At 37.6% G+C, this 23,796-nt stretch overlaps 1 protein-coding gene across 1 annotated transcript in view; it reads right to left on the bottom strand.

Annotated features, from left to right (window-relative positions):
- Nucleotides 1-17,260: 17,260 nt before the first annotated feature.
- The window catches only part of LOC107562679 (chondroitin sulfate synthase 1), a 95,301-nt gene continuing 88,765 nt past the window's right edge, over nt 17,261-23,796 (bottom strand). The window contains exon 3 of the mRNA XM_016247370.1: nt 17,261-20,004. Within this exon, the coding sequence (XP_016102856.1) occupies nt 18,406-20,004 (1,599 nt within the window). The 3' untranslated portion in view covers nt 17,261-18,405. The remainder of the gene's footprint in view (nt 20,005-23,796) is intronic.

The following is a 23,796-nucleotide window of genomic DNA, read 5'->3' as shown; positions in this document are numbered from 1 at the left end:
ACCAGTTTATGGGAAAATATTGGTAACATTATAAAATAATCTGGACAGCATCTGATCGGAGAGGAGAGGACAGGGACTTTTCCTGCATATGGAGCCTGGTTCTTTGTAAACACGCAGCTGGGTCCGGAGCCAGAGGTTTAGTCAACACTGGACATGGTGGCCTAGAAATTTCAAGCTGGATGAATGTTCCTCTGTTTCCTTTCGCACGATGGGAATTAGTTTGGTATGATCTATTGGATTAACTCTCCAAACTTCAGCACCCTCAGGTCGTCCCCGAAAGCGCAGCAGCGTTTCTATTTGGGGACGTTTTGATACGGGACAGACGGCAGAAACGGGTCGAGGGGACGCAAGTGCTATATTTTTAGATCTCAATCACGCATCGTGATGCTGCACTGATGTTGTGTTGATGCCTCATCGAGACCCCCGTATCTCTGGGACTGAATGATGTAGGGCCTTGAAAATGAAGATTCCAAAAGAAAAGTTTATTAAGAACTAGAATCTTAAAATCGTATTGCGATATCTTTAATACTTCTTGAGTTATAGCCACACAAACTTTGGAAAAAGAATACTTGTGGCACTCAGACAGGTATGCTCAATGCAGTTGTTTGGATAGAATGGAACAAGATACATTTCTAGTTTCAACATTATCTGTTCTTCAGACATTCCTCTTTAAAAGAAAAGTATCATCATGTTTTTTCAAACTGACTCACATTTGGTTTTTGACCATTGAAAATGTGTACAATTTAACGATTTACTCCTGGAGCCATATTGAAATTCCATTATCTCTGGACAATGTAGGGCCTTAAAAATGAAGATGCCTAAAGGAAAGATTGTTAAGACCCAATGTCTAAAAGGGCATTAAGATACCGTAAATACTTTTTGAGTTACAGGCCTGCAAACTTTGGAGAAAAAACTTGAAAAGTGCTCTTTCCCCATTTATGAATGGTCACCATTGGCACATAATAAAACAAGGATTGCTAAAGTCAACAGATTTTGCTAATAGACCTACCAATCTCTCTGTAAAAATAACATTGTGATGCTGCCATCTTTCTGAAATCATTTTTAACCCCCTGTAATCTGGCTCTGAATCTCAGGTGAATATTGCCATTTTGACCCCCCTCTACAAAATAGTGGATTACTCCGTAAATATTCATTCATGACATTTAATATTTTGGCTTTCATCACTATACATGTTTATATTTCTTCAGAAAAAAATATTGGCAAAATCAAACATTTGAGGGGGACCTCTGGTTGAGTTGACACGTAATGACCCTAATGCATTTCTGTCCATAGAAGATCAAGATTTGGGATGAAGAGCATTGTGTACATCAATGTGAAACTCTACATTTTTATATAGTCTCATGCTCTCCTACATTTATCTGATTTATCTTAAAATACAGTAAAAACAGTAAAATTTGGAAATATTATTACAATTTAAAATAGCACTGTTCTATTTAAATATTTTTAAAAATGCAATTATTCCTGTGATGCAAAGCTGAATTTTCAGTCTTTAGTGTCACGCGATCCTTCAGAAATCATTCTAATATGCTGATTTACTGCTCAAGAAACATTTCTGATTATTATCAATGTTGAAAACAGTTAATGTTTTTTGCGTAAACTGCAATACATTTATATATTCAGGATTATTTGATAAATATAACGTTTTAAAGAACAACATTTATTTGAAATATAAATCTTTTGTAACATTATAAACCTTTAGTGTCGTTTTTGAGCAATTTATTGCGTCCTTGCTGGATTAAAGTATTTGTTTCCTTTAAAAACAAAACAAAAAATCTTACTGAATCTTAGTTTCTGTGATTGTATAAAGCTTATGAATATTGAAAGACATTAGCATTCTAGCATCACATTATTTGGCACCACAATTGTATAAACTGGGCTTCATAACTTGCTGTTAAAATGGTTCTAACCCACTTTCAAAAGTGTGAAACATTTTGATATTTCCAATTATAACAGGATATATATTCAGTTAGGAAATAAATATGCGGCCAGGACTTTAGACCAGAATTTGTGGATATTATATACCATAATGAAGTTAGATGAAATTGTCTTCAAAAGCAAAAAGCCTTATAAAGTATCAAGACGCTCAAATCTGATATCAGATTCTTAAATCAATTCAAATTATGAATAATTCCAGTTCAAATCTCCATCCAGCTGCAGCAGCTAATAGTCCCGTCATTTCCACATCACCAAGTGACTGAGATTGAATGACATTTGATTTTCATTCCACTACTTAGTACTCTGCCATCTGATCCATTAGCATCAAAAGCAAAACATCCCGAATGCGGTGAGTCCTGACGGCTGGAGTCCCACTACCCCACTGACCCGCCACTGCAGCGGAAAACTCATTACCATTCCCTTCACTCAGCGTGTTTTCCACAGCTCGTTTCTGTCGTATAATTGCAGCACAGAGGTTTTTCTCGCTGCCGAGAGGGGGTGGAGGATCCAAACAGGGCAGTAATGGAGACCAGGTGGCAGCCAGTCATGGAGGAAAAAAAAACTTAAAGGGTTAGTTCACCCAAAAATGAAAATGAGGCTGTTTTTTTACTCACCATCAAGTCATCCTAGGTGTATATGACTTTCTTCTTTCAGACGAATCCAGTCGGAGTTATATAAAAAATTGTCTTTGATCTTTCAAGCGGTTTAATGCCACTCAGCAGGTGTTGCATGCATAAGTCCAAAAGTAGTTAAATAAAAAGCGCCCATCCATAAAAAAAAGTGTCTCACATGGCTCCGTGGGGTGAACAAAGGCCTTCTGTTGTGAATCAATGCATTTTTGTAAGAAAAATATCCATATTCAAAACGTAATAATCACTTTAATGTAGCTTGCGCCAACAGAAGCAGCTCCGGGTGAATGACGTACGAGTTCAGCGTTGCGCTCACTGTAGTAAACGGAAGCAGCTCCAGGCGGATGACGTATGAGGTCAGCTTTGAGCATGCGCTGCTCAGAAGTGATGAACGCGGAAGTGCAGCGAAGAGATCAAAACAAAACAACGGTCACTAATTAGAAGTACAAAACGAGGATTTGTAAAGAAGAATGTCGGAGGATTTCGATATAACTGATGCACTATACATGTTTATATTTCTTCAGAAAAAAATATTGGCAAAATCAAACATTTGAGGGGGACCTCTGGTTGAGTTGACACGTAATGACCCTAATGCATTTCTGTCCATAGAAGATCAAGATTTGGGATGAAGAGCATTGTGTACATCAATGTGAAACTCTACATTTTTATATAGTCTCATGCTCTCCTACATTTATCTGATTTATCTTAAAATACAGTAAAAACAGTAAAATTTGGAAATATTATTACAATTTAAAATAGCACTGTTCTATTTAAATATTTTTAAAAATGCAATTATTCCTGTGATGCAAAGCTGAATTTTCAGTCTTTAGTGTCACGCGATCCTTCAGAAATCATTCTAATATGCTGATTTACTGCTCAAGAAACATTTCTGATTATTATCAATGTTGAAAACAGTTAATGTTTTTTGCGTAAACTGCAATACATTTATATATTCAGGATTATTTGATAAATATAACGTTTTAAAGAACAACATTTATTTGAAATATAAATCTTTTGTAACATTATAAACCTTTAGTGTCGTTTTTGAGCAATTTATTGCGTCCTTGCTGGATTAAAGTATTTGTTTCCTTTAAAAACAAAACAAAAAATCTTACTGAATCTTAGTTTCTGTGATTGTATAAAGCTTATGAATATTGAAAGACATTAGCATTCTAGCATCACATTATTTGGCACCACAATTGTATAAACTGGGCTTCATAACTTGCTGTTAAAATGGTTCTAACCCACTTTCAAAAGTGTAAAACATTTTGATATTTCCAATTATAACAGGATATATATTCAGTTAGGAAATAAATATGCGGCCAGGACTTTAGACCAGAATTTGTGGATATTATATACCATAATGAAGTTAGATGAAATTGTCTTCAAAAGCAAAAAGCCTTATAAAGTATCAAGACGCTCAAATCTGATATCAGATTCTTAAATCAATTCAAATTATGAATAATTCCAGTTCAAATCTCCATCCAGCTGCAGCAGCTAATAGTCCCGTCATTTCCACATCACCAAGTGACTGAGATTGAATGACATTTGATTTTCATTCCACTACTTAGTACTCTGCCATCTGATCCATTAGCATCAAAAGCAAAACATCCCGAATGCGGTGAGTCCTGACGGCTGGAGTCCCACTACCCCACTGACCCGCCACTGCAGCGGAAAACTCATTACCATTCCCTTCACTCAGCGTGTTTTCCACAGCTCGTTTCTGTCGTATAATTGCAGCACAGAGGTTTTTCTCGCTGCCGAGAGGGGGTGGAGGATCCAAACAGGGCAGTAATGGAGACCAGGTGGCAGCCAGTCATGGAGGAAAAAAAAACTTAAAGGGTTAGTTCACCCAAAAATGAAAATGAGGCTGTTTTTTTACTCACCATCAAGTCATCCTAGGTGTATATGACTTTCTTCTTTCAGACGAATCCAGTCGGAGTTATATAAAAAATTGTCTTTGATCTTTCAAGCGGTTTAATGCCACTCAGCAGGTGTTGCATGCATAAGTCCAAAAGTAGTTAAATAAAAAGCGCCCATCCATAAAAAAAAGTGTCTCACATGGCTCCGTGGGGTGAACAAAGGCCTTCTGTTGTGAATCAATGCATTTTTGTAAGAAAAATATCCATATTCAAAACGTAATAATCACTTTAATGTAGCTTGCGCCAACAGAAGCAGCTCCGGGTGAATGACGTACGAGTTCAGCGTTGCGCTCACTGTAGTAAACGGAAGCAGCTCCAGGCGGATGACGTATGAGGTCAGCTTTGAGCATGCGCTGCTCAGAAGTGATGAACGCGGAAGTGCAGCGAAGAGATCAAAACAAAACAACGGTCACTAATTAGAAGTACAAAACGAGGATTTGTAAAGAAGAATGTCGGAGGATTTCGATATAACTGATGCACTGCAACAATCGCTGACTGCCATTAAACAGCTTGAAAGATCAAAGACAAATTTTAATATAACTTTTGACGATTCGTCTGAAAGAAGAAAGTCATATACACCTAGGATGGCTCTGGGGTGAGTAAAACACAGCCTAGTTTTAACTTTTAGGTGAACTAACCCTTTAAGCCGCTTTGGTGCAACTGCACTTTTAAAAATAAAGTTCCTAAAAGGGGTTTTTGCAGCGATGCCATAGATAGAACCTTCCAGTAAAGACTTCTTAAAGAAATAGTTCACCAAAAAAATGAGAATTAACTGAAAGTTTACTCACCCTCAGGACATCCAATATGTAGATGAGTTTGTTTCTTCATCAGATTTGGAGAAATGTCACTTACTCAGCAGTGGATCCTCTGCAGTGAATGGGTGCCGTCAGAATGAGAGACCAAACGGCTGATAAAAACGTCACAATAATCCACACCACTCCAGTCCATCAGTTAATGTCTTGTGAAGCTAAAAGCTGTCATAAATCTATCATTACAGCATTTTAACTTTAACTTCTTTCTCCAGGTGAATAAGTCATCTGGTCTGAATCAGGAGAGAGATATGCACAAATCAAGCACGGTTTACAAATGAAAAGAGTCAAAGATGGTTGAAAACAAATATTTTGATGAGATGTGATGGACTTTTTCACTGCAGGAAGTGGATTATGCACTATGAATTATAGATTATTGACTTGTATTTTGGCCAGAAGCAACAGTTTAAAGTTAAAACGCCTTAATAATGGATTTGTTTCTTGAAAAACACACAGCATTTGTCTTCACAAGACGTTAACTGATGGACTGGAGTGGTGTGGATTGCTGTGATGTTTTTATCAGCTGTTTGGACTCTCATTCTGACGGCACCCATTCACTGCAGAGCATCCATTGCTGAGTAAGTGATGTAATGCTACATTTCTCCAAATCTGTTCTGATGAAGAAACAAACTCATCTACATCTTGGATGGCCTGAGGATGAATACATTTTCAGCAAATTTTCATTTTTGGGTGAACTATTCTTTCAAAAGAAGCATTTTTCTTAGTGTTTTTATGATCTAAAGAACCTTTTCTGCATTTGGAGGGTGGATGTTAAAGGTTCTTTGTGGAACCACTGATTCCGAAAAAGAAGCTTTATGAAGCTGGACTTCATAGTGCACCAGAATTACATTGAGAACGTGAAATTCAAGTTTAACTGCCAAAATTTGAATGGAAAATCAGATAATTCCAATTTAAACCCCTTCAGGGTGTAACAAAACCCACTCTGCTTCATGTCCGGGTTTATTTAGCGTGAATCAGTTCCATGGCAAAGCTGTTTTCCTGGTGTTTTCAGGCACACACCAGCTCAAACGATGACACATGCAGATTATTACGCAAGCTCACATCTCCTCTGAGAAACCTCAGAAAGCACCGCTCGTCCTGCCGCCACACACACAAACAATTGAGTCTTTATCACCACGTCCCCCACAGGCAGAACCCTGCCACGAATCGATTGGACACAGATATCTCATTACAAACGTGTGTTTCACATTAACACGGCTGATATGGTTGATGAAGTTTTCTTGAATATTCATGCCCTCTGTGACTGCAGTTGTGTAACCAGTGATCGAAGACTTGTCTATTCAGTGTCTTTTCATCTGGATAATGTCAATTGTAAGTTTTTCATCATCATCATGAATCAGAACGTTTAATTTTGTGATCGTTACATTATTTTGATTCATTTTCTATTTTTTTCTATTTTTATTTTAATGTGCTAATAACTATACAGAATTTCTAAAAGAATATGCAAACATATCTAAAATTAGAATATATAAAATAAAAATATAACTATGAAATGTTTTCATCTGTTTAATGTCATTCATTGTTTTTGTGTTTGCTCATCATCTTGACAAAATGTTTCCACAAATGTTTTTTGATTATTCAGAAAGCACCGCTCGTCCTGCCGCCACACACACAAACAATTGAGTCTTTATCACCACGTCCCCCACAGGCAGAACCCTGCCACGAATCGATTGGACACAGATATCTCATTACAAACGTGTGTTTCACATTAACACGGCTGATATGGTTGATGAAGTTTTCTTGAATATTCATCCCCTCTGTGACTGCAGTTGTGTAACCAGTGATCGAAGACTTGTCTATTCAGTGTCTTTTCATCTGGATAATGTCAATTGTAAGTTTTTCATCATCATCATGAATCAGAACGTTTAATTTTGTGATTGTTACATTATTTTGATTCATTTTCTATTTTTTTCTATTTTTATTTTAATGTGCTAATAACTATACAGAATTTCTAAAAGAATATGCAAACATATCTAAAATTAGAATATATAAAATAAAAATATAACTATGAAATGTTTTCATCTGTTTAATGTCATTCATTGTTTTTGTGTTTGCTCATCATCTTGACAAAATGTTTCCACAAATGTTTTTTGATTATTTAAAAATATTTTATATAAGAAATATATAAAATACGCTATATCACCGCTTATCGACACTAGGGATGTGACAATACACTTAGCTCACGAGATGAGACAAAATACAGATACTTGGTTCACTAGGACGAGACAATATTTTAATACTATTTTTAAGAAATTTTCAATGACAAAATATTTGTCTTTTAATTACAAAAAGTAAAACAATGCAGTTGTATTTTGAAATATTTTTACTAATCTAGGGCTGTAACTAATGATTAATCAGTAGATTAATCAAGTAATCTACTGATTATTTTGACAACTAAATAATCTGATATTTTTAGTAACACAAACAGACCTAAGTGAAAACCAGGCTTTTGTATGACTATTTATATATAAATTAACGATGAGGCAATAATAATTGGCTCAGATAAAATATAAAAACCAAGTAATTACATGATTTTATTGAACTACACTGTTAAAATACCAGATAAACTAAAATACCAGTTTTTCCAGATGAACGTTAAGCAATTCAAATTCACAGCATATGCAGAGGAAGAGTTTAGCCCCTTTCACAGACAAGTTACAGTCTTTACTGGTAAATTACCGGTAAGTTATCATTATAGATCATGTGTGAACAGGACCTTTTCAAAAATCCCGGTAAATTTGTTCTGGCGATCATATCGTTCTTATGGAGATGACATGATTACTCTTAGCTGTTTACAAAGCTCCGCTGCTTTTTAATTTGTTTTTCTATCTAAATATGCGCTAGATGGACATCTTTGACCATTGCGCCCTGCAGCTTTTTCAACGCGTTGCGCTTCTCCATTCATCAGGGCTGCGACTCTGCAATTGGATACTATTATGCGCATCTCGTGTTTATAAGAGCAAAAAATTCTGATTGGCTAGTAATGTTAGTTTGGTTGAGAGTGAAAGCTGTGCTCCTCTCATACCATTGGTTGGCGAACTCATGGACTCGAAAGTGATTTTTGTGAAGTTTTTTTTTTAAATGTAGGAATTTTTTTTTTGCCCTGATAAATTTTACATTTAGGCTACTTTTTTTGTGGTAATGTTTTACACATTTCCCACTGATATATTCAAATGTACAAGTAGGCTAAATAATAAAAGTATTCCAAGAGCTACAGTGGTGTGAAAAGGTTTTTGCCCCCTCCTGTTTTTTGTTTTTTTTATTTGTATATGTCGTCACACTTCAAAGATTCAGATCATCAAAAAAAATTTAATATTACACAAAGATAATATAATGTGGTTAATTGCAGTTCTTTCATGATTTAACAGGAGGGGGCAATTCATTTTTCACGTAGGGCCACGTAGGTTTGGACAGCTTTTTTCTCTTAATAAATGAAATAACCTTTTTTTAAAACTTCAATAATGTATTTACTTGCATTATCTTTGTGTAATATAAAAATTTGTTTGATGATCTGAATCTTTTAAGTGTGACAAATATGCAAAAAATTAAAAAAACGGGAAGGGGGCAAAAACCTTATCACACCACTGTATATTCCAAGTTTTCTGAAGTCACATGTGTGAGAAAGAGATTTAATATTCATTCCTCGTCGACTTTCATTGTATGAGAAGTCATAAAGGTTTTGAATGACACTATAGGCTGAGTAAAGTACAGAATTTGAATTCTGGGAGACCTGATCCCTTTAATTCGGCATTAGGATTTGGGTTGAGAATGAACAGGAAATGTTTCACACAGAGACGCTCAAAAGTGCTGATTTGCAGGAGCTTTAAGCCACATAAATAAAGCCCATCTTTGCATTTCCTTGGCCGGGAACAATGGCAGTGTAGTTCAGCGGTATAATGTGGGGGAAGTTTGGCTGGCACGCGGATGGGCAGGCGCTTCATGGATGCTAATCACCTTCCCCAAAACCCACAAGCAGCATGGCAGATGCTCTCGAGAGCGTCTGCTAAATGCATAAATGTAAATGTAAACGTTGTTTTCTTTGAAAGCAGAGCATGATAAAATGATTCAAGTGCTTGAGCTCCACTCACTCTATGAATGGATGGCCGATCATGTAGTTTGGAACAACCTTGTTCATTTGATTTAGTTTGCTTTTAAAAGTTTAACAAATTTGAATTCAGAGCTGTTTGGGTCATGAAAAAAAGAGCAGTGACTCATCTTTCCTGAGAGATTATACAGCACATCAACCCAGAACTTCACCAAAACAACAACAGAGTTATAAGTAAGATTGAGCAACATTTAGCAGAAAACAGATACAAATCAAACTGTTCAAAAAAATGCTTTGAAAGACTTCAAATAAAAATGCTGAAGTAAAATTAAATATAAAACATTTTCCAATTCTCTTATAGTCTGTATATTATTGTTCACGTGGATAATGACATTTCTCAAATTTGTCATCATGAAAATGTCCCCATTTCCTGTCAAAACAACATTTTTTGTAATCATTTATATATATATACATGTATACTGTGTGTGTATATATATATATATATATATAGAACTGATGATGATGATCATGATGAACGGCCTGCATCTGTCCACATCCACATCCAGACATCACGTCGCCCAAACCGATCTTATCTGGAGTCTGGCTTCTGAGGAACAACGGAACACGTTCATGATCGTTAGATGTGGAGGAAGAGAGAGACGCGCTTCAGTGCCAGCAAGGCATCATCCATTCTGCTGTCGAACAATACAGTAGATGTCACACAAATACATGACAGGAACTTTAATGGAAACAGCTGAGGTTTGGGCCAAACTGAGAGAGGCGACTCTTATTACTTATTCAGAGCGGAACAACAGCCGGCTCTGCGGTGTGTTCATATCGCTTTCAGCGCGGGAACACTGTTCAGACAGATGTGTGACCTGCGCTTCAAACAGCAGCCTGATCGGCTCTTCTCTGAACCCCATGCCTATTCTTGAAAGAAATGGGGAAAACTATCAACAGTACAAAAATAAAAACAAAGTTAATGCAAATATTACGTCTTTTTATGACTAAACCAGTGAAAACATCAGAAAGCAGCATGCATCAAACGTGAGGAAGGAACGTGAGACTCACGTGAGAGGAGGCAGGGCCTCCATCGTGCTGTGATTGGCTGATTATCCTGCCAATATGATTTTTAAAAAACGCCTCTTTTGTTCGTGGAGGAACAAACCGAACACTCAAACTGGAAAAGAAAAAAAAGTGGCTTTTTTCTCTCACAATTCAGACTTTTTTCTTGCAAATTGTAAGTCAAAATTATGATATAAAGTCAGAATTGACTTCAAATTGCATTCCATTACAATTCTTAATAGAAAAGTCAAAATTGTAAGATATGCAAAAGTCAGATTGTGTGATAAAAAAAGTCTCAATTAAAAATAATACTAATAATAATTACCAAATGTAAACTCAGAATTCAGAGGAAAAAATTCAGAAATGTGAGTTACAAATTGTCAATTGCGAAAAAGTCTTTTAGAAGAGTATGGCAAATCGGATTTTATATCTCACAATTGCAAGAAAAAGTCAGAATTGTGAGATTTAAACTCAGAATTGTGAGGGAAAAGTTGTATTATGTATTTATTAATTCCATGACAGAAAAGGGCTTTCATAGGTAGAAATTAGAGGAGTAAACAACTCACACAGATATCAGTATTTTAGGTCACGTCTGAATAAATGTATTTTAAATGATCTGTGAGGAATTTTTAGTGACCCAGTCAGCTCAGTTTAATCATGACACCTGCTGTGTGGATAAATACTTTGAAGTGTCTTCGTAATGTTGAACTGAAAACCTGTGAATTACAACTGAACACCAAATTAACTATTACTAATTCATCTGATATTATTATCCAAAGGTTTTTGGCTATGATCTCTAAATTCCCTAAAATGTCCGGGTTTTGTCTTTATTTATCTGTTGTTGTGCTCTCTACAGTCCACATAGGCTACTTTATATTAGGCTGTTTGATTGTTTCGATCGTTCTCTGTAGATCCCGCCTCCTCCACGCCACAATTGGTCGAGTGTGTGCAATACCTGCACGCTATTGGTCAAACTAAATTCAGTCTTTACTATGAGCAAGTATGAAAACAATAGGAAAACAAATCCAAAACCTGGACATTTTTGCCAATTTCCCTGGAACATTTGTCATTTTTCATGTTTTTTCCAGCTTGGATCTTTAACCACTTGGCCACATCGTCCACCAAAGAAATAAAAATCGTAGTTTGATACAGATCAGCAGTTGTGTCAGTAAAGGACTTCAGAAACTGGTCATTTAGCAGCAGAAGCCGTAAGCCAAGCCAGAGAGATTCAAGCCAAAGACTGGCAGCAAGGTGCCAGGAAAAATCATGGCTGGGTAATATTTGGTCTTTTGAAAGCCAGGTGATGACACAGCACTGTTTCACATTAAAACCAATTCCCTGCTGTTCAAGCGAGACTAAACCAGCTCCAGCCACCATTATTAATCTGGTTTCAGCTCTTCTGGCCAGTCAGATCACCACTAAAACACATTAAACCAGAACATTCAGTTTAACACTGGTCAGCAGATCAACTATGAACATCATAAAACTGCAAATTCATGTTCATGCAAATAAATGAGAGGGCAGCCTAACAAAGGCGGCATTCAGTTTTAGTCCTGACATGTTTGAATAATCAATAAGCACATCGACTGCCATGCAAAACACAAACTTATTTACAAAGCAGGAGTTTGTTCCATAAAGTCTAAAGCTCATCAGGATGTTGCCTAAAGAACATCAGAAACTCTTTTATATGATGTGGTTGTGTTAAAGATTTACTTTAAGTATTCATTTGATTTTGCAGGGTTAAATGGATGATTATAAGAAGTTAAAGCCTCTGTGGTTACAATCAAAAATATAACCAAGTATTTAATTCTGGGGGTGTATAAAAATTAAAAATCCATGTTGACAGACCGCTATTGAATATCTGGGTCTAATATCAGTGTCGATTATGGTTTTGGCTCTGGGTTACACGGTCATTTATCTCAACATGCGAGACCAGAAATGTTAACTAGATAAGTAAATAAGTATCTATTTAGAAAATAATTTAAAACACACAAATCTAAGTATTTATATAAAATGAAATATTATAAATGATCAATTATAATATATTATTGATATATTATTATCTATTATTTATATATTATATTATTTATAAACATATATATATATATATATATATATATATATAAAATGTATATTAAATTATACTAAAATATTGATTTAAAACAAAACAGATTGATTATACACACACACACACACATATATATATATATATATATATACACACAGTATATATACACACACACACACACAAACACAGTACGAATTACTTTATTGACCACTTTTAGCTAGTTTTAGTGCATTTGTTGCGTTTGTCATTTTTATGTTTTTTATTTCATATTCATTTTTAAGATTATTCAAGATTATAAAAGATTCACTTAATTTATTAGTTTTAATTTATTTAGCTTTAGTACTACAAGTCAATGTTAAAAAAGAGAAAAATAAGTTATTTTATTTATTAATTTCTTTTTTTATGGCTTTAGTTAATGGTAATAACCCTGATATATTTTTCGCATTGCAAACGCATGGCGTCTTAGGGTGTATTTCCTTATTTAAATTCTAACAGAACTGACTTTTAATCCAGCACTTTATTAAAAGTATAACTGGGGGGGGTAGTGTAATTTTATCCTCAGTATGGTGTTACCGTGTTGGATTTAGCTAAATGTTGAGAAAGAAAATAAACGTATTTAAATGAGCATGGTTTACTCGCTAAGAAAACCACAGATATTCAAGTACAGACAAAAACTCCTCTCAGTCTCTCAAGCAAAACATCTAAACCTGCTCATTCCTCAAGTGCCCCATTTCACACACACAAGGAATCTTATTTTAAAGGTGTGTGTGTGTATGTGTGTGTGTGGAATATCAGGAGCAGTGGGTCAAACGAAGCACAGGCTGCTCATGTCAAACGTGAGATATCTGCTGAATCATAGTCCCGTATAAAGGGAATTGCACAATCGAGCAGGGCTGTCGTCAAAAGGTGCTGTGACTCAAACTCAAGCAGGAAAAAAGAAAACCACAAAGCAGATTAGAATCCACTCTCAGGGCAGGAACACTGGAGGGAAAAGGTAGAGACATGGGCTCCGTTCCAAAACCTAGTGAGCTGCTCGCTGCCTGCTGAGGCACCACGAATCTGACCTGAAAATGACATAAGAGACTGTTTCAGTCCTCAGAAGAGACATATAGTGACATTAGAGTATCATCTCAAAAAGCATTTTTCATCTCAAACATTTCTCTCAGTTCATCTGCCATCTTGCATTGATTTTTCATCAAGTTTCTTGCAATGTGAAAACGTTCTCTATTTAAGATACATGCAGTGTAAGTTTAAGGTATCTTATAACAATGCTACAAGGTTTTGGAACAGAACCAGTACAGAACTGAATAAGATCTCTCGATAGCATTGATTTTGTGGTGTGGATAAAAAGGTATAGCTTATATGTTTTAAATCGAGTAACGGTCAACGGCAGGAAAGGTGAATCGATTCAGGTCTTACGTGGGAGTTTCTCCACATGTGTGCGTGAAGACTTGCGTTTCATGAAGGTGATGCTTGTTGGCCGCTGCAGTTTTGGGGCCCTCCTATAATTACCTGGAATGTTTGCCGTTCACCATCCATTCCTCGCTTCTGAACTCTTCTACCAGGTCACAACTTGGGAAGCTTTTAACAATGAGACTTTTAAAGACATAATTTAATTTTAAAAATGTAATTTCACTCTGACTTATGAACTCTTGTGTTGTGCAGAAAATCATTTCCTAATTTGGCATTCCAGGTCAAAAATTATGCTATATTATCACCAAATCTTGGATTCAATCTCACTGTCAACTTGTTTACTTTCAATTAGCACAGGTGCATAAACTCAGATCAATGAGGCCTACGATCAGTCGGTTCCAAAAAGAAACACAAAACCTGTGCTAATTGAAAGAAATCAAGTTCATAAAAAGATTTCAACATTCGGTAATAATATATCATAAGAACTTTAAAGGGGTGCTATTATGCCTTTTCACTTTTTAAATTTTAGTCAGTGTGTAGTGTGTATGTTTGGGCATAAAAAAGATCTAGAAAGTTACAAATCTCAGTCCACTCCAAAGGGAGATATTTCGTATTTTAAAAATCCCTTTTCAAGAACTACAAGGAACGGCTCGTTTGGACTACAGTGTTTGTTTTCCGGGCTTTGTGATATCACAAAGCGGCTCATTGGAATATCATTACAAATAATTCCCACCTACAGAAATTCGAATGGTTGGGGGGTGGGGAGGGGCGAGGTTGTGGTTAGAACGCTTGGTTGAGTGAGTGCATCAGACGAGACGATGAAGAAGAAGTGCTGCTGCAGAGTTAGTGCATCAGAGAACACCAAGAAGAAGAGCTGCTGTGCTGTAGCGTCAAATTGGCATGTCTAGAACAATTCTTACAAGTATAACACGACGTAGCCGGGCGCCGAACAGTGCCACCGGTGTGCCTACACTCATAGAAAATAAAGTATTTGAATTTTAAAGACATGGCACGACGCGACGCTGAGCTTCTCGTCCGGTGTGCGACCGCCTGAAACGCAGTTTTTTTCACGTCTTTGTTTGGGCTTCCGAAAGTGGATGATGTCAGGAAACAGTGGTTGCAATTTATTTTTTAACTCTGTCCCTGAGCATTATAACCCCGATTTGCTATTGTGTGCTGTGCATTTTACTGAGGACAGCTTCCACAACACGAGGGAGTACAGTGCCGGATTCGCCAAAAAGCTTTTGCTGAAAAACAGAGCAAGGGGTGGGGCAGTAATGAAACACTGTCTAAGCTGTTCGCCAATCACAACGCACTGGGACAGCTAACCAATCACAACACATTTTGTTTTTCGGAAGGCGGACCTTCATCAAAGCCAGAACTAATCGAGCCGTTTGTGCCAGGCTGGGGAGAAAGGTATTTTAATAATGTAAATTATGTGAAAAATAATGCGTTTTTCGAACCACCAAGCATGAGAGCATGTTCTAGTACACCCCCAAAACAATATCAAGACTTTGTAAAAGAGCATAATAGGACCCTTTTAAAGCATTTTTTCATTTTCAATCATTTTTTAACAGAAACTCAAAAAATCCCCCCAAAAGCAAAAAAAAAAAAAAACAATGTGGTTTAGTCCAATGTGATTAGCATTTTCAGGAAGAAGAAAATCCTCTCTGGGTCAAAAAGGCTTGCAACACAACATGAGATTAGATACTCTAGTTGTTTTCTGGGTTTAATGCAAGTTGAGCTATTGAAAGCATAATTTCACAACTCATAAAAACAGTAATGTCCCCCCAATGGAAGTCATAATATTTTAGGTTGTGTGAAAGATTGTTTATTAACATTGTTTATGCAAAGTTAAATCCAATCGTTCTATCCGGTCATGATGACACAGAGCTGTTAAACCTGGCATTGATACCAGTAAAGGACTTAAGAAAACTCAAGAATTGCACAAACAGGCTTACTAGTGTCAGAGGTTTGATTCCCAGGAAAAATACTCACTGATGTATTTTTTTATCCTTGCATAAAAGTCACTTTGGATAAAAGCAATCTACTAAAAAGCTGTTTTGCTGCTAAAAGGATGATTCAGACTGGATACATTTTTGTATGGAATAATTCATGCAGACACTTAATTTCTTGTCACATATGACTACATATGCACTACATATGCAGTACAGTAAATATCTGTTTGTGACTTACCAATAGATCTCAACTTATTTTGAATCTGGAATGTTCCTTTAAAAGTGTGTATTTGGATGCTCTAATAAGCAATTTAAAGGCAAACAAAATGGCCTTAAAGGGGTAGTCCACCCAAAAATGAAAATTTGCCCATGAATTACTCTCCCTCAAGTCATCCTAGGTGTATATGACTTTCTCCTTTCAGACGAATCCAGTCGGAGTTATATAAAAAATTATCTTTGATCTTCCAAGCGGTTTAATGCCATTCAGCGGGTGTTGCATTACATCAGTCCAAAAGAAGTGAAATAAAGCACATCCATCCATAATAAAAAGTGTCTCACACGGCTCCGGGGGGTGAACAAAGGCCTTCTGTATTGAATCAATGCATTTTTGTAAGAAAACCAACCATATTTAAAACGTAATAATAACTTTAATCTAGCTTGCGCTCACTGTAGTAAACGGAAGCAGTTTCGGGCGGATGACGTATGAGGTCAGCTTTGAGCATGCACCACTCAGAAGTGATGAACTAAGCGCAGCGAAGAGATCAAAACAAAACAACGGTCACTAATTAGAAGTACAAAATGAGGATTTGTAAAGAAGAATGTCGGAGGATTTTGATATAAGCAAAGAGGAGACTGGTTTTTCTTTGCTAAAGTAAGGAAACTTTGCTTCCTTTGCTCCCGTTAACAAACGTTGGTTTTCACGAGACTCACTGGCGCATGCGCAGTGCTGACCTCATACGTCATCCTCCCGGAGCTGCTTCTGTGTACAACAGTGAGCGCAAGCTAGATTAAAGTGATTATTACGCTTTGAATATGGATATTTTTCTTACAAAAATGCATCGATTCGCTACAGGACGCCTTTGTTCACCCCCCGGAGCCATGTGAGGCACTTTTTTATTATGGATGGATGCTCTTTATTTCACTTCTTTTGGACTGATGAACTGCAAAACCCGCTGACTGCCATTAAACAGCTTGGAAGATCAAAGACAATTTTTCATATACGCCTAGGATGGCTTGAGGGCAAGTAAATAATGGGCTAATTTTCATTTTTGGGTGAACTATCCCTTTAAGGCATGGCACATTTTGGACAGAAATCAAAACATGATTCATTTTGATAAACATTTTCCATTTTATTAAATATAAAACTTTTGTCCCAGTTGTATGGGGCTAACAGGGAACTGAAGTATGAAAACGCCCCAGAAAAGAATGAAAAAAAAAAAAAAGAAACTACTGTGGGAGATCGGTCTTTGTTTCAGAAGGCGAGTCGGCGGTTTGGGCTGATTCCCTCTGTGGAGTGCATGGCTCAATCACAGGAGAATGGCCTGTATGCAACCGTATCAAAAAATAAATAACAAACAGGAGCAAATGAAACTTGTGGCTTGTTGTCGACATGCGTTCATAATGCAGTGTAGAACAGAAATCTGGTCATCGGTACCGCCATCCTACAGTACAATGGAAACGCTTTTCCCGCTCCACCGTCTTGCATTCGGACATCCACGCACACACACATACACAAGCACGCTCAAACACCTAAAAAATCACCTAGAGCAACTGTGCAAAAAAGTCTTTGGTAATAAAAGCAATTCAAGATAGAGAGAGGAAAACGTAGAGGAACAAAAACACTATCCATGACTGAGACGGTTATACAATTTGTAATATACACAACCTCAGTCTGATATCGTACGAGACCGAACGTTCAATAAATTAGACAGTGGGAATGAGTTGGAAAGATCTACATCCAGCAGTTTCATTCACAGAAGTCAATAAAAAATAAATCAAAATCAATGGAAACAAAACAGTGTTACAATGGATCCCCCAGACAAATAAACTGGAAAAACAAACCAAAAGCCAAAAAAAAGGGAGCAACTTTTGATCAATGGTAACAATTAAGATTGTTATTTTATAGATCCCCTTTCCCAAGGATGAATCACTTGTTCATAGCTCTCTGTAAACATTCACAAATAAACATTTACCGTTCACCAGACACCACATGTCCGTGTCCAAACTCCCTCTTCCATCGTGACACATTTTCCGGCGAGGTCCACAGCAGTCTGTACGTGAGGTGCCATAAATATAATGCTCAGTATTGGATTGGTAAAATAGATCAATGTTCCTTACGCTGCTAAAAAAAAGGATCAGAGTCTGAAAGTGTCACGCTGCTCCTGTACAGTTTACAAAACAAGTTCTTATTTCAAAATATATCCACAGAAGTCTTTTCTTTAAAAAATAAATAAGGTAGTTAAAAAACACCATAAAGAGGAAGACAGACGGGTGGGTGGCTGGGTGTGCGCTTGCCGGGTCTATTCTGTCCTCATTGATTCGTTATTAGAGTTCGAGATCTTTCGGAAGCCGTGGTCGTTCTTCTCCAACCACAGCTCCGCCAGTTGCTGCGTGGAGCCGTGCGAGGACGCTTTGGATCCCAGGCACATTTTGTACTGCTTGGGATCGAGGTTGGGGTCGCAAACCACGGGGTGGTGGACGTGCACGATGCCGGTGTCCGTGCTGCGGAACAGCTTGATCCCGGACTGGACGAATTTGTTAAAGAGGTCCACGTCCTCCAGTCCCCAACCTTGGATTGAGACGTCAAAGCCACCCGCTTTGACCAAGTCTCCTTTGTAGACGCAGACGATCCCAAAACCGTAGTGTCTCCACAAGCCCGTTTTGGAGGTGAACACGTAGTGGTTGTCGCTGGGCACCTTGCCTGCATAGACAACCTTTGGGTCGTACTGGCTGAAGATGATGGGAAAGTACGTCTGCTCCCCCAGTATGGTGTTCCCGCGACATCTGCTCAAGAAGTCGGGGGTAAATAGTAAGTCCACGTCACAGTAGAAGAGCAAGGAATCATTGGTAAAGTGGGCCGAGCCGACCTCCAGGGCCAGAGCACGGGAGAAGGGTCCGGAAACTGGTTTGATCTCCATGTCGGCTTTGGGATACTTCATGTGGTACTCCCTCATGAGCTCGATTTGCTTGATGCGCTCCGTGTTGTTATCTGTGCTGAAGAGCAGAATCAGCAACTTGATGTTCTGGTTGGGAATCAGGCAGATCTTCTCGAAGTTGGCCATGAAGCGCACAAAGATCTCGTAGCGTCCCGCCAGGGGCACAAGGATGTTGATCTTCTTCTCTTTGGGTTCGTGTTGTTCGAGACCAGCTTGGCTGCTCAGCTTGAACGGGACGAGCATCTTGAGAGAGTTGGACAGGAAGGACAGCGAGTCCGAGTCTTGGTTGATTCTGGCAGCCAGGACTCGGGCGTCCATCTCTTCGTCTTCCAGGAACTGGATCTTACTGAAGGTCTGTTGGAGATAGGCGTGCCTCCTAACAGGAACCGTCATGGTCTTCCCCTTGTGCTTCTTGTAGAGCAGCAGGAGATCCAGTACGTACTCAGCCCCGTACATGGGGTTGACCCTTCGGTAGCCGTACTGGATCTCTTTGAAGTCAATGACTCTTCCTCGCGTCTTGGCGTTGGCGTTAATCATCTCCATAACCTGCATGATGATGTCATCCAGCGCCATCTTCTGCGAGGAGTCGATGCCCCGACGTGGAGGCTGCCCGTCCGAGGACGAGAAAATGTACTTGCCCGTGAGGAACTCCCATTCTAGCACCTCCTCACGTTGGTGGGGATGAAAGCGCATGAAGGACGGAGGCACGCCCAGCTGGAGGTCTTCCTTGTGCACCTCAGTGTTGCTGTAGCGGCTCATCTGCACGATCTCGCGGTGGAGCTGGATGGTGTGGTGGCGCAGCTCTGCGATCTTGCGGCTCAACATGTAGCTGTGCAGGCGATACTGGTACGGTGGGTTCTTGTTGGGGTGAAGGGTTATGGCCCGGTGGATCTTGCTGTTGTGGAGGTCACGGATGTAGCCCTTCTTGTTTGGCTCGTAATTCTCATAGAACAGCTGCTGCATCTGAAAAAGAGAAAATGGGTATTGATGAATGGTTCAGACAACATAACGGCTGAACTGTGCAGATCATTAAAAACCTGGAAACTAAAAACAAGAATGGGCAGAATGCACTTATTTTTAAATTAAAGGGCCAAACTGAAATGCAAACAAGCGAGTTTGCCTTAAGACACAGGAGAAGGTTGGAAAGTGTCCCACAGACCAATCATGGAATCAAAAGCGATACCGTGACATGGGTAAGATTACAGAACAAGGCCTGTCTGAGGAGTCTGGAAGGTGATACCATCACTAGCACAAAGTCACAGGACCCAACTAACCCATTTCTAGGCCAGTCCTGTAATGTGATTCGTACACACATACAAGGGCAAAAGTACAAGAGCAACAATTATTATTATTATTATTTTCAAGCAATTTCTTCTTCTTCAAATTTTTAAAAAATAAATAAATACAAATATTAAATAATAATACAAATATTATACAATTATTTAAAAAAAATACTACTTTATAAGTAAATAAATGAATTTTTAAAAATGCAGTTACTGAAAACTACAGTGCTGAGTGGCCAATGTTCAATACATTATCACTCATAATATTACTAATAATATCTGAAATGTCAAAAATATTGCTCTACTTACAGTATGACTTGACATGACTAGTGATGATAGATCAGTTAATATTTGTCCATTCTGAGATAAATAACAATTGTGTAAGTGCTACTTTCATTTCATCTAGTCATAAGACCTGACAAACAACTAAAATCATTTTTTTAATAAAAATTTATATTTTTAAACATTTATTATTACATTATTTTTATTTTATTTTATTATAAAAACACATTATTATTATTTGAAAAATTATTGGATAAATAAAAATAATAAAATTATGTTCTTACTGATAACTACAGTGCTGGGTGTCCAATATATCCTATAAGTCTTATATAGTATCACTCAAGTCATAATGTAAGTAATGATAGATCAGTTGATATTTGTCCATTCTGAGAATAATAAGTGCTACTTTCATGCCATCTGTTGCTGCCATTAAATTACATTGAGTATATTGTGCCTTAAAGGCATAAATCTGGCATGAATGACACCACAAAGACAGCAACAACCCAGAACCAGTTACGTTCTCAGATACAATATCCTACAAGTCTGTCGAATAATTTGTGGACCAAGTAATAACCTGCAATCATTGAAGGCAAAACCAGGTGCTCCTAACTGCAGCTCTGCTGGCTCTGGCTGAAAGGGTAATAAGGGTGTGAGAGGAACACAGTGCCAATAAGCAGGTAAGATTGACCTGAGAAAGCCTGAGAACGCTTCTCAGCAGCAGTCAGGATTGTGGGAACACTTCATCATTAGCCAGCCCGTAATTATCCCGACTCCGGGTCACTTCTTTATGCTTAAGGCACTTTATGACTCATTATAAAATTTCCATGATGGCCATTGATGTGATGAGGCCGTTCATTAGCGTTTGGAGTTGAATACCACTGAGTGGCGTCTACGAATAGAGGCAGAATTAGAGAAGTAAAACTTGGAGAGGAACTGAAGGTCGGTTCAAAATCCACATTGGTCCTCACAGGCCAGAACGAGGCGCATCAGTGTTATTAACGAAATTACAAGAGCGTCTCTCTGCCCCAAAGCAACCGCTTACATTTAGTCTTTAAGCAGAAGCTCTCATTCAAAACCACACATAAGCGCATCTTTATTATAGAGGCTTCTCAAACCTTTTGACCAAATAACTTTCCAACTTTGATTACTGGATAATTGAAGCATGTGAATACGGGATAAGACTGCACTCCCAAAGAGCCAAGAAAAATGCAGTTCGCTCTAGAAATTTCCATGTCTTTCAATTTTGACTCACAGAAATGACTCTTTCAAGGCTACGTTTTTTAAAATTCACAGATATTTCCAGGTTTTTCATGACTGGGGTATAAAAATTTTATTATTGGTACTCTAGGGTATATAAAGTGTTCTGAGGGGGTTTAAATAATTAAATAAATACTGCATGGCCAGTAAATAAATAATGTGAATAAATGAATGTTTAGTCATCATACTGGCTAATTTGTAGCCAAGAAAAATGCTTATTTGCTATAGAAATTTCAATGACTTTCAAATTTGACACATAGAAATGTCTCTTCCAGGGCTAAATTTGTAAAACTCCAAGATATCTGTAGGTTTTTCATGACTGTTGGTGATAAAAAAAGGGTATTATAGGTACTAGATTCCCAGATTTTCCAAAGAAAATGTAGTGGTTGCCATGCTAAGTGGTTTTTAATTAATAAATAATTATAAATAATTTATAGGCAATTTTTGAATAATGTATACAAACCAATCTATACATTTAATTATTATTAAAAATATATTTCATATATAATACAACAGCATTGCATATATGTTGTTTTTTGCTGTATTTTTTTTTTATGTACACACATACATTTACTGGATGAGATTGCACTCTCAAAAAGTTAAAGCCAAGAAAAATGCAAGTTTCCATGACTTTCAATTTTAGCTCACAGAAATCACTCCTCCAGGCCTACATTTGTGAAATTCCCAGATATGTCTACAGGTTTTTCATGATTGTGGGCTATAAATACAGGTATTATAGGTGTTCTGAGAGGTTACCATGCAATGTAAGACTTTTTAAGCTGCTAAAAACACGCCACCAATTAGGTCATGAGATGGATTTACTCATTTCCCCCACAATGCACTTTTCCCATCTGCAGCTCTGCGTACAGCAGTTGACACAAATGAAAACATTTAGACTGCGCTGACATTCAGATAGCAGACGTGTCCCTGTAATGGAGGAAGCCAGAGAATTGAACTCAAGCTGCAATCGCGTCGTCACATGACGTCCTCGAGCCTAAACAAATACATTAGAACAAGACACAATCACTTCATTCCCACAGATAAACACACACGGCCATATGACAGCATCAGTCTGCTTTCTGTCAGGATTCGATGGCTTTCCATTACAGCCCATAACAGGAAGCTAAAGCGAGAAGCTTCGAATGAGAAAACCTTAAAGGAACAGCTCATCCAAAAGACTGAAATTCATCATTTACTCGCACTCATGAGAATTATTCCTGTAAACCACAACAAAATGCTCTACATATGAGAACAATAATAATCATTCAAGCTATATATAACATTTTTAGAGAATATTTAATTTCCAATAATGGATAAATAATACACATTTTTGGAAATTATGATTTATAAATGCTAAATGAGACACTGCTGAAATTAAACAGTAGGGCTGTCAAAATGGCTGAAAAACTAAATTCGAATTTTGTACTTAATACATTTAGCAGACGCTTTTATCCAAAGCGACTTACAAATGAGGACAATAAAAGCAGTCAAAACTAACAAAAGAGCAACAATATATAAGTGCAAATGACAAGTCTCGGTTAGCCTAACACAGTACACGTAGCAAGGTGTATATACACTGGGTACGGAAAGTATTCAGACCCCCTTAAATTTTTCACTCTTTGTTATATTGCAGCCATTTGCTAAAATCATTTAAGTTAATTTTTTTCCCTCATTAATGTACAGTTTGATGATTGATGATGATTAATCAGCGTCTGACCGCAGAGAGAAGAGAAGTGGTCCAAGTACTGAGCCCTGAGGCACCCTAGTAGTTAGATGTTGCGACTTGGACTTGTGCGGCTCCTGAGATGCCATTTTCCAATAGGGTTGACAGGAGAATCTGGTGGTTCACCATATCAAAAGCAGCAGACAGATCCAGCAAAATAAGTATAGAAGATTTGGAAGCTGCTCTTGCCAGTCTTAGGGCTTCAACAAC

This window comes from Sinocyclocheilus grahami, unplaced genomic scaffold, assembly GCF_001515645.1.
Source record: "Sinocyclocheilus grahami isolate Dianchi unplaced genomic scaffold, SAMN03320097.WGS_v1.1 scaffold24.1, whole genome shotgun sequence".
Lineage (NCBI taxonomy): Eukaryota > Metazoa > Chordata > Actinopteri > Cypriniformes > Cyprinidae > Sinocyclocheilus > Sinocyclocheilus grahami.
This window is presented reverse-complemented; position numbering and strand designations above follow the sequence as displayed.